Source organism: Gymnoscopelus microlampas (genome assembly GCF_963454915.1).
Source record: "Gymnoscopelus microlampas genome assembly, chromosome: 9".
In the NCBI taxonomy this organism is placed as follows: Eukaryota; Metazoa; Chordata; class Actinopteri; order Myctophiformes; family Myctophidae; genus Gymnoscopelus; species Gymnoscopelus microlampas.
Genome location: NC_139946.1, coordinates 35,159,470 through 35,173,393, shown reverse-complemented (window position 1 = coordinate 35,173,393; position 13,924 = coordinate 35,159,470). Strand labels below are relative to the sequence as shown.

Here is a 13,924-nt window from a genome sequence, read left to right as displayed (position 1 = left end):
TCAATGTCCTGTTTTGGTCGCAACAGGAGAATTATATGCATTCCAACTCCATAAATGCTCCCTATTATATTTTGAGGTTGCATATGCGACCAAAGCAGTTACAATTTCAATGCGGATTGTAGTGAAATTTGTCGTCAACATTCATGTTCCCTGGATGATGAACCCTGTTTATTTTCGTGACTCCATTACATTTCTTCTAGTGCCACCATCAGCCCAAGATGTCAACTGTGCACTTAAAATATCTCATAATCTATGAGAGTGCAGGAAGAATCCTGCTGATTTTGGTGACCATATGGCCTTTACTTGTGTTAATCCTTTGAATATACAATATTTACCCTTGAAAAAAGTTTCATAATACACATTTCCCATTTGCCTTTTCTATATTTTTAATCCCATTAGTGAAGATGGCATTTTCAGACAGTTTAAACCACTTTGGGAGTAATGGGTAGCAGGCTGTCTTGTACACTCTTAGTCCTGTTAAATTAGTCTGTTGGCTGCACCAAATTTGTCATCAATAATGTACAGCAAACTATATTATCCCTGGTGCATGCATAGATTTAAACACCACATTGCTGACCATTATGCAAGTTACAACCCCAAGAACGTGTGTGTGTGTGTGTGTGTGTGTGTGTGTGTGTGTGTGTGTGTGTGTGTGTGTGTGTGTGTGTGTGTGTGTGTGTGTGTGTGTGTGTGTGTGTGTGTGTGTGTGTGTGTGTGTGTGTGTGTGTGTGTGTGTGTGTGTGTATGTGTGTGTGTGTGTGTGTGTGTGTGTCTCTACAAACATCTCTGAAATCCTTCTGTAGTGACCATGAATAAAATCACAAACTGTTGCAAGAAATAGCAAAATCTTCATGCCTCTGTGACAAATTTCCCACGGTGCATCTTAACGATATACAGGTATTAAAATCACTGCGCTGGTTGTACACTAATGCTTCAGTGTCTCAAGGCAACAGAACAAGCTGCCAGCTGCGTTGTTGCTGGACAGATTCATTGATCAGATTACTGAGTGACCGCGGTCTGGTGTTCAGAGCACAGAACAGTTCGGAGGGAGTATGAATGGGCACTTTATTTTTCCCGGACAAGCCATCTGAAAAAAGTTACCAAGTATTTTGAAGCATGTAGCCCTGAGACCACCCATCCGAAGTGCTGATTGACCTCATGTTCTTTGTCATAACCTACCCTGTTCACACGTCGGATGGAGCATGTTCTTAATACTTGAACACAAAAGTTTGTTTGTTAGTAGACTGCAGTACAGTATGCAAAACAGACTCCAGCACAACACAACACAGACTTGGATAACCACACAAAGTTTACTACTTGCTCACACACCACCCCAGAGCTTTGCTTTGTCTCTCACCACACTTGCACAACTCTCCTCCCAGCTATTGTCAAAGTAAAGAAACTGAACAGCGAGAGGAAGTAAGGGTGTGTGTGTGTGTGTGTGTGTGTGTGTGTGTGTGTGTGTGTGTGTGTGTGTGTGTGTGTGTGTGTGTGTGTGTGTGTGTGTGTGTGTGTGTGTGTGCGTGCATGCGTGTGTGCGCGCGTGCGTGAGATTGAACTTTTCCTTAACCGCCTCTATGTATAAAATGTGTCTGTAGACGCGTTACATTACATTTACAAAATTGTTACAATTACCAAATAGGACTAATGTTGAAAATAGTCTTTGATATACATGTTGCAAACTCCCGATACACAACTTTCCCTCTTTCCGTATCACAGGTCCTTCCAAAGTCAGAGTCGGGCATTCAGTCCCAGTGCCAAATTAGTGATGTGTGGTCAATCATTCGACCAAATGGGGGGAAAGTACTACTTTGTCTTCACACCTCAGCTAACTGATTCCCAATAAATGTTGTAATGTGGGAAAACATCTATTATCTACTCCTGACAGAGTTTAAGAAATGTTGCTCCATGGTAGTAATCTTTGTCAGTATTTTTGTTGAGCAGCACCTAGGATAACACAAAAAGCTACAGTATGAGCACATCTACAGTAATGTGCCTCAACCCACCCGTTGCTATATCATGATCTTATCTTACAAATAGAGCGAGTGCCAGCTTAACACATATGTCGGCTGCTTGCACAAATCTTCTTCAGCTATGTCCAACGGCGCTGTTGTGTTGTGCAGCTGCAGCCATTTCAATAATGTGTTTTCTTCAATTTCCCAATGAGAAACGGCTTAGACAGCAGCCCATTCAACAGTCTGAATGAGTCCACAGTCTGGCCCTGCTGATTGGTGTGCTTTAAATGGCTGCAGTGGTGTTATATGTTTGGAACTTTGTGAGCACACAGCAGAGTCAATTGTGTTTTGGAATAACATTTTTAAAAAGGTTTTCTTTTTCCACGTATATGTTTATCCTTTATGGCAATGAATACATTACTAACCAACAGTAAACAACTGATCTAGCGGTAGTAGAATTATATGTCCATTCCTGTAGCAGTGTATTGTATTATGCAGATGGATAAATGTATGGATGATTGTATATATTATTTAGTCCCCTTTAGTTATTTTGGTGTATTTGTGTAGATTTGCACATACTGTGAAATCATGTTATATTTAATACATGATCCTAACTATTAGGATCAGTGGGGAATTGCCGTCGTTTCTTGAGACCAATCAAAGAATGGAATAACTGTTGAAATCTTATAATAATAATATTAAAAGTTGACAAGGATGTCAGTGGAGAATCGTTTGGACATATATGGCATTTACGAGAACCAATGACATTCCACTCTCACCTCATGCGATAGTGCAGCTTGATGCTGGTCTCATCCGTGATCTTGAACTCGTGGTTGGGTGGGTACCATAGGCCAGTGGTCTCATCATACAGAGCAAACAAGTTATGGCACAGCGGAGAGATTTCTGGAAAAACAGAGGAAAGGCAGAGTAAAGGAAGAGAATATCAATATTGAGAACAAGCCTCTTTTCCATTCTGTCAATTTGGCCCTCATCCAATGGTAAACTACAGTCCAGAGTACACATTTTGAACACCGTTCAAGCAATAAAACTGCATTGTTTCATCATTTTTCATTAGGGTACACACATACTGTATCAGGTTTTTTCTTGCATTTAATATTTTATTTTTAGGTGGGCCACTACAGCATTCTAGGAGAAAAGAAAAAACATGCAGTAGAGTGAGTCTAATGGTTTGGTCTCCCTGTCGAAACTTCAGCTATTGATAGTAAGTTATTACTATATGTGTGCAGTTTGTGGGGGAAAAAAAGCCACAAAAATCACAATGGGCCTCATTCATAACACTTGTGTAGAAATGGAAAGGTAAACATACGTTTTTACATGCATACATCATCAACTACAATCCAGCTTTCACACTCTTCATGAGTTTCACTTTCATTGACTTCACAGCCCAGCAACGCTAGTAGCAATGCATTGCGTCACCGTCACCCATGTTGTCATTTTGACGTTTGACCTACTCCACACAGGTAGTACTAGCAGTGTGCTTTTCTTTTTAATCTGAGAGCATTTGAAGAGGCACAATATTCATAGACTCTGCATACGTACAAGCTACAGATTAATTTGTCCACATCCGTGTTGCTAGTGTTTTTAAAGATATTTTTGGGTCTTTTCTGCCTTTGTTTTGGATAGTATAGTGGAGAGAGACAGGAAACAGGGAGAGAGAGAGACAGGGAGTGACACGCCGCAAAGGCCGTCGGGCCCGCATACCACGGCATTAGAGCCGTGGTATGTGCCTTAACCATAAGGCCATCGGCGCCCGCCCCATAGTGTTGTTGTTTTTTTCTTTTCTCCACAATTGTTTGTCATTATGCCTATGGATTCCTCCCCACACACACACACACACATGTGTGTGTTGTTACTGTACTGGTGTTGTATCCTACTGACTCACCTGCCAGTGAGGAGCCCCCACCGGGAGGACGAAGAGCCTCCGTCCTACTCCTCCCACCCAACACTCCCTGCACACAGGTGCCACCCAAGCCCGTAAGGGAACGTACAGTGACAAATATCACCCTCCCCACCCGGCTTCCCTCCCCCCAAAAATTTAATGTCACCATCACAACTTGAATGAATAACCTACACCAGAAAAACAACCATTATACAATTGTGGCCCAGACAGTAATACATTTGCATTCGGCATCAGCGTTTGCCGAAAAATGTAACATTGCGGGGGTGGGTTTTTTGCTTGAACGCAATGCAATGCCGACGCAGCTTTTTAAGATTTCACTTAAGGTTATATTGAATATAAGCTAGAAATGTCTTCTGAAGAAATCTAAATTATGATTTTTTTATTTTTATTTTTTTTACTTTGTTTATTGGGTTTTTCCATAGCAGTTTTCAGCATTAAATGCATATAGCAGGATACAGAAAAGCTTTTTAAAGCAACCAATAAAATAAAAAAGCTCAATACGGATTCAAATTATGATTTTTTTTAAAGGGAACTCTTAAAGGCATTGTAGGGAACATTAAGCCTAAATTTAAAAAATATTTATATATATTTTTTTTGCATTTTTTCCCCTCTATCAGCCACTATATAATGATGCTGGGGTGTTTTGAAACACAGTACTCTTTCTGAAAACCCTATTTTCGCTCATTGTTATTGTTTGTGCAGTTCGTTTCCCGGCCACCAGGGGGTGATGCCTCCATAGACTTCCATAGACTTCCTTACGTACCGGACAAATATAACAACAACAACAACAATAGGGAAAATAGGGTTTTCAGAAAGAGGCCTGTGTTTCAGTGCAGGAAAACACCCCAGCATCATTATATAGTGGCTGATAGAGGGGAAAAAATGCAAAAAATATATATATAAATATTGTTTAAATTTAGGCTTAATGTTCCCTACAATGCCTTTAACCTAAGACGCTTCATGCAAACAGCCACAATAAAAAAAATGCAATTTGATTTGCTAAATAATTAGACTAGGTCCAAAACTGTACTCCTACGAGTCAAGTACTGTATGAGTAAGCTCTCCCTTCAGTGTTTCACTTTCTCTTTCCCTTTTTCTCACATACACACCCTTTCCATCTTTCTGTCCTTGTCTAGTATATTGTTCTACAATTTAGGACCAATTTCCGTTGTTCTTCATTCAAATCTAATCTTTAAAAGTCAGGCCAGAGGCCATACAGTTATGTTTCTAATATAATTGCTACTACTGCTACTTGTACTGGATCTGTGTGAACAGATGTTCCATGTGTGCGGCCTGAGCAGTTAGAACTTCCCTATCTTTCCAACTTCCCACAAACTTGTTTCACTTTCATTTATTCTTCCTTCACCAACATCTAAACTTTCCCATGTGGCATTAACACACCCCCAGAGCCAGTGACATGTATTGTCACATAATCAACTCAAATTAATCATCTATTTTCAAAACATCCAGACCAATTAAGTTTGCGACTGTAATGCAATCACAAATACTGATTACCACTTTGATTTGCAAAGCTTAACCGAATAAGCTCTTACTGTATTCCATTAGTGGCCGTAGACAGATTCACACACAAGGGACGGGCAACATTTGCAACGCAGACAGAAAGACAATGAGACAGTCACAGGGATTACACGCTGTGACAGTCCCAAACAAACTAACAAGCAAACAAATCAATTAGGGAAATCAGATTACTGAGTGACCGCGGTCTGGTGTTCAGAGCACAGAACAGTTAGGAGGGAGTATGAATGGGCACTTTATTTTTCCCGAACAAGCCATCTGAAAAAAGTTCCCAAGTATTTTGAAGCATGTAGCCCTGAGACCACCCATCCGAAGTTCTGATTGACGTTTTTTGTTATAACCTACCCTGTTCACACGTCGGATGGAGCATGTACTTAATACTTGACGACAAAAGTTTGTTTGTTAGTAGACTGCAGTACAGTATGCAAAACAGACTCCAGCACAACACAACACAGACTTGGATAACCACACAAAGTTTACTACTTGCGCACACTTGCGCAAGACAGACAAACATGCAGATACTGTAGTAATGGCAGCAGATAGATGGGGCAAAGACATTTAATGCCATAATATCCTCTTTACACATGTGACCCTGCTTTAAAAGCCCTCACAAAGCAGAGGTAAATAATCAATTTCGCATATACTTTTTAATCAATATTTCGCATCAATCTTGCATACTACTGTTGCTAGTGCTAGGGCTATAGGCAGGCCTGCCAATATTTGGGTATATATACACATGTAGGGTGTTCAACAAGTGCCGGCCAGATAGCTGTACATTACATTTAAAGTTACTGTTGCGTGTCATGTCAGTAATTACACAGTAGGGATGGGACGATATGAAAATGACATGTCACGATTATTGTGGCATAAATAATTGCGATTAACAATATTATCAAAATATGCTTAAAACTCAAAATGCCACTTTCGTTAAGCACTTGAACCCTAACCTGACTAATGGAAGAAGCTTGCGACACACATTTTGTTTCACAGCCTACTTCCATCCGAGACTCCGGTAGCAGAATCGATGCAAGACGGCGTTTCATTTTTTCAAGCTACTTGGCAGGTGATTGGATGATCCCGCCCCTAGCAGCCGCTGATTGGTTCGTACATGCAGCGACCGGGTGGCTCAACTTCCTGAGCGATCCCAGATGCAGGGTGTATTGTGAAACTCAATATCGCCCCCATCTGGCTGAGTCAGGTTACTTGAACCCCCCAGCATCCCTATTCTGAGGGGAATGTTGCATACTTGCTTTGCAATGCGTTGTGAGCTTGTAGATCTGCTATTTTAGGCTAATCGCTTTGTGTAGAGTGAAATAAGAGCGTACCAAATGCACTCTTTATATAGGTCTGTTTTATCCCGTATAGAGTGGTACTGAATTTGCAGAATTTCGCAGCAAAAGCTAATTCATCCTAGTGAACTTCATGATGAATTAAAATCTCTGTGATACGATTATTGTGAGCGTTTTTTTGCCACGATAATACTGATTATCGTCCCATACCTACAACACAGTAATAATGTATTAATTATAAGTTTATGAACAGACATGACTAGGAATAGTCAAGTCAATACGTTAATCACTTTAACCCATTCATTTTGGAAGCACTAGGGCTTTGAAACATTAGTGCTTTGACGAAAATTCTGAACATGATGGCAGCAGTTAATTGCAAAACAAAAAGCACAGCAAAGTCGATTGGCATGTCGGTAACTGCCTCGGACAGGTCAACTAGTAAAATACAGAGTCGTTCATCCCTAGCGATACCCCAACTTTACTACAATACCACAACAAAACTTTAAAATACCGGTTATGAGACAACAGATACAACTGATCCTCATAGACGCTCATTAGAGTTACCTTAAGAAATAATACCAGCAACTAATTAAGGACTGAATCTAGTGCATAAACAGGAAAGAGACTGACCACATTCCTTGGCAGCTTCAACGCAGAGGTCCTCGGCAGTGTGGCAACCTTGTAAATAAACCAGCTGTTTTTTCTCCTCTGGGAGGTAGAAGTGGATCTCCAGGCCCCTCAAAGCAGAAGAGGAGGGGGAGGAGGACAGCTGGGCCCTCTTGCTGGACCTCCTCATCTTCCCACACAGTTGCCTGCTCAGCTCCATTATCCACAGAGTTGGCATTCAGAAGCTGGACAGAAAAGGACAGAGGGAAGAGTGTGGTGGTGGTCTCCGTTTTCATTCACGTTCAATTACAGTTTTCATTTCAACAATGAAAGTTTGATTCAAACAGGGACGTAAAACAGCACAGGTAAAGAGAGCAGAAGATCCTCTAGTGTTTTAGACTATTACAACTAAGCGCTGATAATTAATCACCAATAATAATAATAATTATTATTATTATTGTTACTAGGCCAATGCCTGTTTTGAAGATTTGAGTTAAAAATGTTTGCTTTAAAAAATAAATGTTCAAACATTTTCAAACATTTTCACGATCTAAAAAAAAATGGCAGATCTACAAGCTCATAGGGCGGCACTCGGTGCCGTGCTATGAGCTCTGCTAGCTCTGCTATTTTTGAATAGCCAAAGAAATCTAAAAATCCCACGGATGCGTTCCCGGTCTTAATGGGTTAAGTGCAGTACCCATTATCATTGTACTTGAAGGCCAGTCTATGACATCACATTTATGACATCGCCCATCCGATCACATCACATCACTCCCTCAGGTCCTCAGTGATACACAAGCCAGTCTGAAGTTGAGTGGTCTCACAGTTCTCCAGATACGTGGGGGAAACACTCACTCACTCACAGAGATTCCGTGCATTTATTATTATTTATAAGTATAATTATATAACAATAATTGTATTCATTTAGACTGTTTATATTGGAAGGACAGGACAAGGGAATGTAACCAATAACTTCTGATGCCAGGCTAATTTATCCAAGGGAAGCATTTATATCTTTACAATAAACAGCTCTGTTTTAGATTAATTTAAATGCCAATTGTAAAAATGTTCCACTTCTTTTACACTCTTCGAGGTTAAAATAAAACATGATTTTAAGGTGTTCCCATGGGTGGTGGTCCTCTGGGCCAGGGTAGAGGGTAATTGTGTGTACTAGTTTCATCATGAGCTATTTTTCACATTAATGATGATGAACCACTGTGTGTGGTTATCTCTGTTGTGTCTGTCTGTGTGAGTCATGAGATGGAAATATTGCTGAAATGGATGTACAGATGACAGAAGCGTAGGGGAATTATTAAAACACTGTGTGTCTGGGGTGTCTGATTCAAGCTAATTAATCACCTTTGCAGTTTTATGTGAACATAGATAGACGCTTGTGTGTGTCTGTCAATAACTCTGTCCATAACTGTGTGTGTGTGTGTGTGTGTGTGTGTGTGTGTGTGTGTGTGTGTGTGTGTGTGTGTGTGTGTGTGTGTGTGTGTGTACGTGATACTGTGGTGACCTCACATCAGCCTGATGAGTCATAACACACTCGCCACACTTTGTACCATCGTCACACACACACACACACACACACACACACACACACACACACACAGAAATCAGCTGAAATGACGTCAATTACTTAACACACACCTACAGTGCTGGGGACATTAACATGATACCCAGATGCAGATCAATGCAGTGCGGGGGCAGCCAGGAAGTCAGGAACCATTAGTTTAATGTTTTTTCTGAACGGTCTGTCGCACTTCAGCCACCCAATACAGGTAGGACTAGGGCCTTCCCCATCGAGACATTTTACTTGACAATTCATTGTCATTCAAATAATTGTGATTAACGATTTAGTTTTTGTTCTTGGCATTGAACATTGGAACATAAAAATTACCTTCTTGCTTTTAGGCTTCGTAAATAAAAATTGCACAGGGCAGATATGACAAATAATTTAAATATACTAAGAAATAACTGACGAAATAGGCCAGAAAAAGCCATGCATTTCATAATTTTATACCTTCAAAACGTTTCAAAAATAGCGTAAGTAGACAGTCTACAGTATAAGCAGTACACAACGTGTCACGTCACGACATGTTGTGAGCCTGTAGATCTGCTATTCACTACTTTTCAACAGATTCATTTTAAATGAATGGAAAACGATTGACGATTATGCAAAAATATTTGCTCTAATCTCAACTAATTGTGATTATGTAATAATTGTGACAACTTGACAAGCCTAAATACAGAACCTCTTTTGCTTCAATGAGGGCAGTAGCAATATGTGTCTTTCCACCAATGGAGATGCAAACTAAAAAACTGCTTTATTAGTACCTGACCAGTCTGTCTTGCTTTATTACTAAACACCAAGGTGTTTAGTATCTGCATTCACTGAAGGATAACTTCAGGATCTTCTACACTAATTTTGAAAAACTCAGACCAAGGGGAGGTCAACGCCACCAATTCAATGTACGAGATACAGAAACGGACACCTGCTTGACAAGAAGCTTTACTTTAACTCAGTCGGCTTGGATCCTACTGCTCAATTTAAACAGGAGGTAGGTGCTGTTCTCAATCATTCTTGAACCAGTGGGACATAAACCATAATTTGACTTTCTGACTAAGAAACTAATACGGCCACCCACTGATCAATATATCACCCAAAATACCCCAAAAGAGCCTCCATTCCTCCAATCACCCTCTGGCCACAACTGAACCAATTTGAGCATATTGATCATTTTGGACTCTGAGACACCTGGAACTTCAATCACTGCCTGACTACACGACTTTTAGACATATATGATTTCCTTTTTAAACTTCTGAAGACTTCCATCTATAGAAAATATAGATTTCATTCATTTCATTTTAGATGTCACCTAACCTGACTCAGCCACATGGGGCGGTATTGAGTTTCACAATAAAACCTGCATCTGGGATCGCTCAGGGAGTAGAGCTGCCCGGTCGCTGCGTGTACGAACCAATCAGCGGCTGCTAGGGGCGGGATCATCCAATCACCTGCCAAGTAGCTTGAAAAAATGAAACGCCGTCTTTCATCGATTCTGCTACCGGAGTCTCAGATGGAAGGAGGCTGTGAAACAAAATGTTTGTCGCAAGCTTCTTCCACTTGGCGGAGTCAGGTTAGATGTCACCTCCCTCTCTATACTAAGGGGATCTATGCAGAACTTATATTCTACCTCAATCAAAGAGGAACAAATTCCTCCAAGAGATTATTTGGTAACACTGTATATTAAAGTCAGGTCTAAAATGCATTATAAGCGCATTTATAATGCATTATAATGCGCTTTTAAGCCATTTTAACACTCATTATAAATGTTTATAATCATGTATGACAATTTATAACTTATTTCAATTACTTTTTTCATTTATTTGTTTTTATATTGGGGGAAGAAATAGTAATAATTAAAAAACATAATCCATACAAACATCTATTGTTTGTTACACAGATACATTGATTGATCATATTCCTTATCGTTAGGAACACTCTGCAAGTCCTGTCTGAGTGTGTAAACTATGTGGACAGTTTGTAAGGCCGTAACGATACTCGATACGTACCGAAAATGAATCGAATTTTACTTTCGCTATCGAAATTACAAGCCATATCGCGATTTTAGCACTATTTCATTATGTTACTGAGTCCTGTACATGTGGATGTGTGAGGGAAGCCACGCTGCGCTGTTGTTTATCTTTGCATTCCGCGCATGCCCCGCATTCCTGCTTCATTCAGAGGGGGAACATTTTTGCCACAGCCGAGTTGACATGGCTGGCCCAGTCCAGTCTGTTACCTTTCATTTCCCCATCTGTCCGGTAAAAATATGACAGCCAGCAATCCCAAATTCCCACATAATTTGCACTCAATCTCGAGTGCAGTCGAGGTGACATGCAACTGGCCTTTTCAGTGGTGGAGACGGCTAGATTGTAACGTGCCAAGCAGATTGTATTTGAGCACAAATGTGTTGTTGCCTGCGATGTATGAGAAATGAAGGCAATGAATGGCTGAACCATGTAGAACTGATTGCCTTAACTAGAATGTGTGCTTCTGATGTGACGTACTGTGAGCTTGTAGATCTGCTATTTTTGAAAGATTTTAAAAGGTTATTAATAATGATACTAAAGGACATGACATGCCCAAAATAGAGAGGCCAGGGGGAAAGTGGTTAAGTCTGTCTATATTTTGTTAATATAAATATTTAAAAAGTATTATTAACTAAGTATTCATTCCTGAAAAGTAACGGTTTACAGTGGACATACAAAGTTTCCACCCGACAGCGGTGGAACAGGACAGTGGTTCTCAACCTGTGGGTCGGGATGATTTTTTTTGGGGGGGTCCCCAGATGACAGCGAAGTGACAATTTAATGACTTTTAAGACCTTTTTCATACCTTTAAAAAAAAGACAAGAAAATGAAAAGATGTACTAAATAATGCCTCAACTCCTACAATTCCAAGTGATTGTCAGGGTGGGGGGTCCCCAGTTCAAATGTGACTCTTTTGGGGGGGGTCACGGCCTGAAAAGGTTGAGAACCACTCGACTAGGACATGTGGTCATACTGTAACTAGTCTAACTACTAGATCAGGATTACTCAAGCTCAGGCTGTGGGTGTTGGTGACACAAGTCCATGGGTGCCGCTGAATATTTGGAATTCATCATTATCATTTATCACTTCAGTTTAACCAATTAGATCCGCTATACTTAGTGAAACGGACCTAAGTTGCACTTTGCTCAAATGCACGTTCTTTTTCGATATATACACCAAATCTCTCCGTCAAAAATAGCCGATCTACAAGCTAACAACACAGAGTGGGGGAAGTTATTTTCAATCTGTCCTAATGGAAACGGATATTGTTTTCCTTGTGACATACTGTATCTTAGGGGAAAATATTTACAGTAACTAAAAAACGAATAAAAACTAACTAATAAAAACATATTCCTTTCCTTCTTTTCTGGCCAAAAAGTGTATTTTAGACGTGAGGTGGGGGGCTCCAAGTGTTCCCACTAAGGAAAGTAGGCTTTCAACATCTTAAAACCGTTTTGAAAAATTATTTTTTGCACTACAGACGAGAGGCTGCGGCCACTGCGCTACCGGAGATGTTTGGGCAACGGCTCGAAAGTAACATATTATGGAGAACTCCTTCTAACACTATGGACCAGAGCTAACATAAATGTAAGGTGCTATTAAGTAAAAATCTAATTCAGGGGTGCCGTGGATGAAAAAGTCATTTACAGGGGTGACCTAAACCCAAAAGGTTTGAGAACCACTGACTGCTCTAGCTAACACAAAAGTGTCAACCGGAGTGAAAAAAGTCACAACTTAAAGGGATATTTCACAACAAAAAAACTTTTGGTGATTGTATCGTCTACTCAGGCTTTTGTGGGCCCCCCAGACAGTTTTTAATTTGCTTGATTCAATATTTAGATATTAGATATTCATTTTATCAGACACGCCCCCTTCCTATACAAACCCATTGTAACTTCAAACTCCATTTTTAACATGTTAGATTCATCAAAAACACCCGTCCTTGGTTCACCCGTCTCCTACCGCCCCCCTAATACGCGAGGGGGCCGTGTTTTTTCGATTACTTTTTTCATTTATTTTTAATATTTTTTTTGGAAAATGAAAAAAATAAAATACAATAAAAAAATAAAATAAATGAAAAGAAATCTCGGAAAAACACAGCCCCCTCACGCATTAGGAGGGCGGGGTGAGTCACAAGAACCAAGGACGGGTGTTTTTGATGAATCTAACATGGTTAAAATGGAGTTTGAAGTTATAATGGGTTTGTATAGGAAGGGGGCGTGTCTGATAAAATGAAAATCAAATATCTAAATACTGAATCGAGCAACTTAAAAACTGTCTGGGGGGCTCACAAAGGCCTGAGTAGATGTTAAAAATCACCAAAAGTTTTTTCTGAAAGTGAAATATCCCTTTAAGTTGCAACTCCTCCTGCCCCCCAGCCCCATCTCACCTCTTAGCCGAACTGGCATTGGACTGTTGAAGATGGGTAGAAGAGGTGCCGGCAACCTCAAACAAATACTGAAAAGCGAGACATTTTGGAACTTTACGCTGAAGCTAAATACTTTGCTCCTAGCCCCCTATAAACGAGGACTTCAAACTACCCTTCCTAGAAGTGATTGCTATCCAGTAGGGTTGGCTGTATTCATATTTTCATATAGTGAAACAGTCCACCAAAATTACCAGTATCTATGGTATTACTAGATAATAATAATTTAAAAAAGACAAAACATATTGGCTGGTCACAGGCTGGAAATGTCCTCCTGCTGACAGAATTATTAGTTGTTCAGATACTGATACCAGTATTGGAAAGTATTGGCCTCCCAATACAGCCTAAATGCTGGATCGGGTCGGCGAGTCTATGGCAGCATTTTGCACCATTTGTTTTAGTTTCTTATGATGCAAAAAACAGAGATGGAATCTGGACTTAAAGGGTGACAACATAGACTGTATTAACACGTTTGCGATTAGTGAACATGTGTTAAGTATTTAGGAGTTTGTCCGTAAACTATCCGTCTCTCTCCTTAGCAGGAATCCTGACTAACTTCTGTTCCTACCTTTACATGTTTAAGTGAGTGTAG

At 40.2% G+C, this 13,924-nt stretch overlaps 1 protein-coding gene across 1 annotated transcript in view; it reads right to left on the bottom strand.

Annotated features, from left to right (window-relative positions):
• jak1 (Janus kinase 1) overlaps window positions 1-13,924 on the bottom strand; it is a 67,827-nt gene that overhangs the window by 50,465 nt on the left and 3,438 nt on the right. Inside the window, exons 2-3 of the mRNA XM_084067252.1 lie at window positions 7,332-7,552; window positions 2,735-2,858 (exon numbers count right to left, since the gene is read on the bottom strand). Of these exons, the coding sequence (XP_083923378.1) occupies window positions 2,735-2,858; window positions 7,332-7,545 (338 nt within the window). The 5' untranslated portion in view covers window positions 7,546-7,552. The remainder of the gene's footprint in view (window positions 1-2,734; window positions 2,859-7,331; window positions 7,553-13,924) is intronic.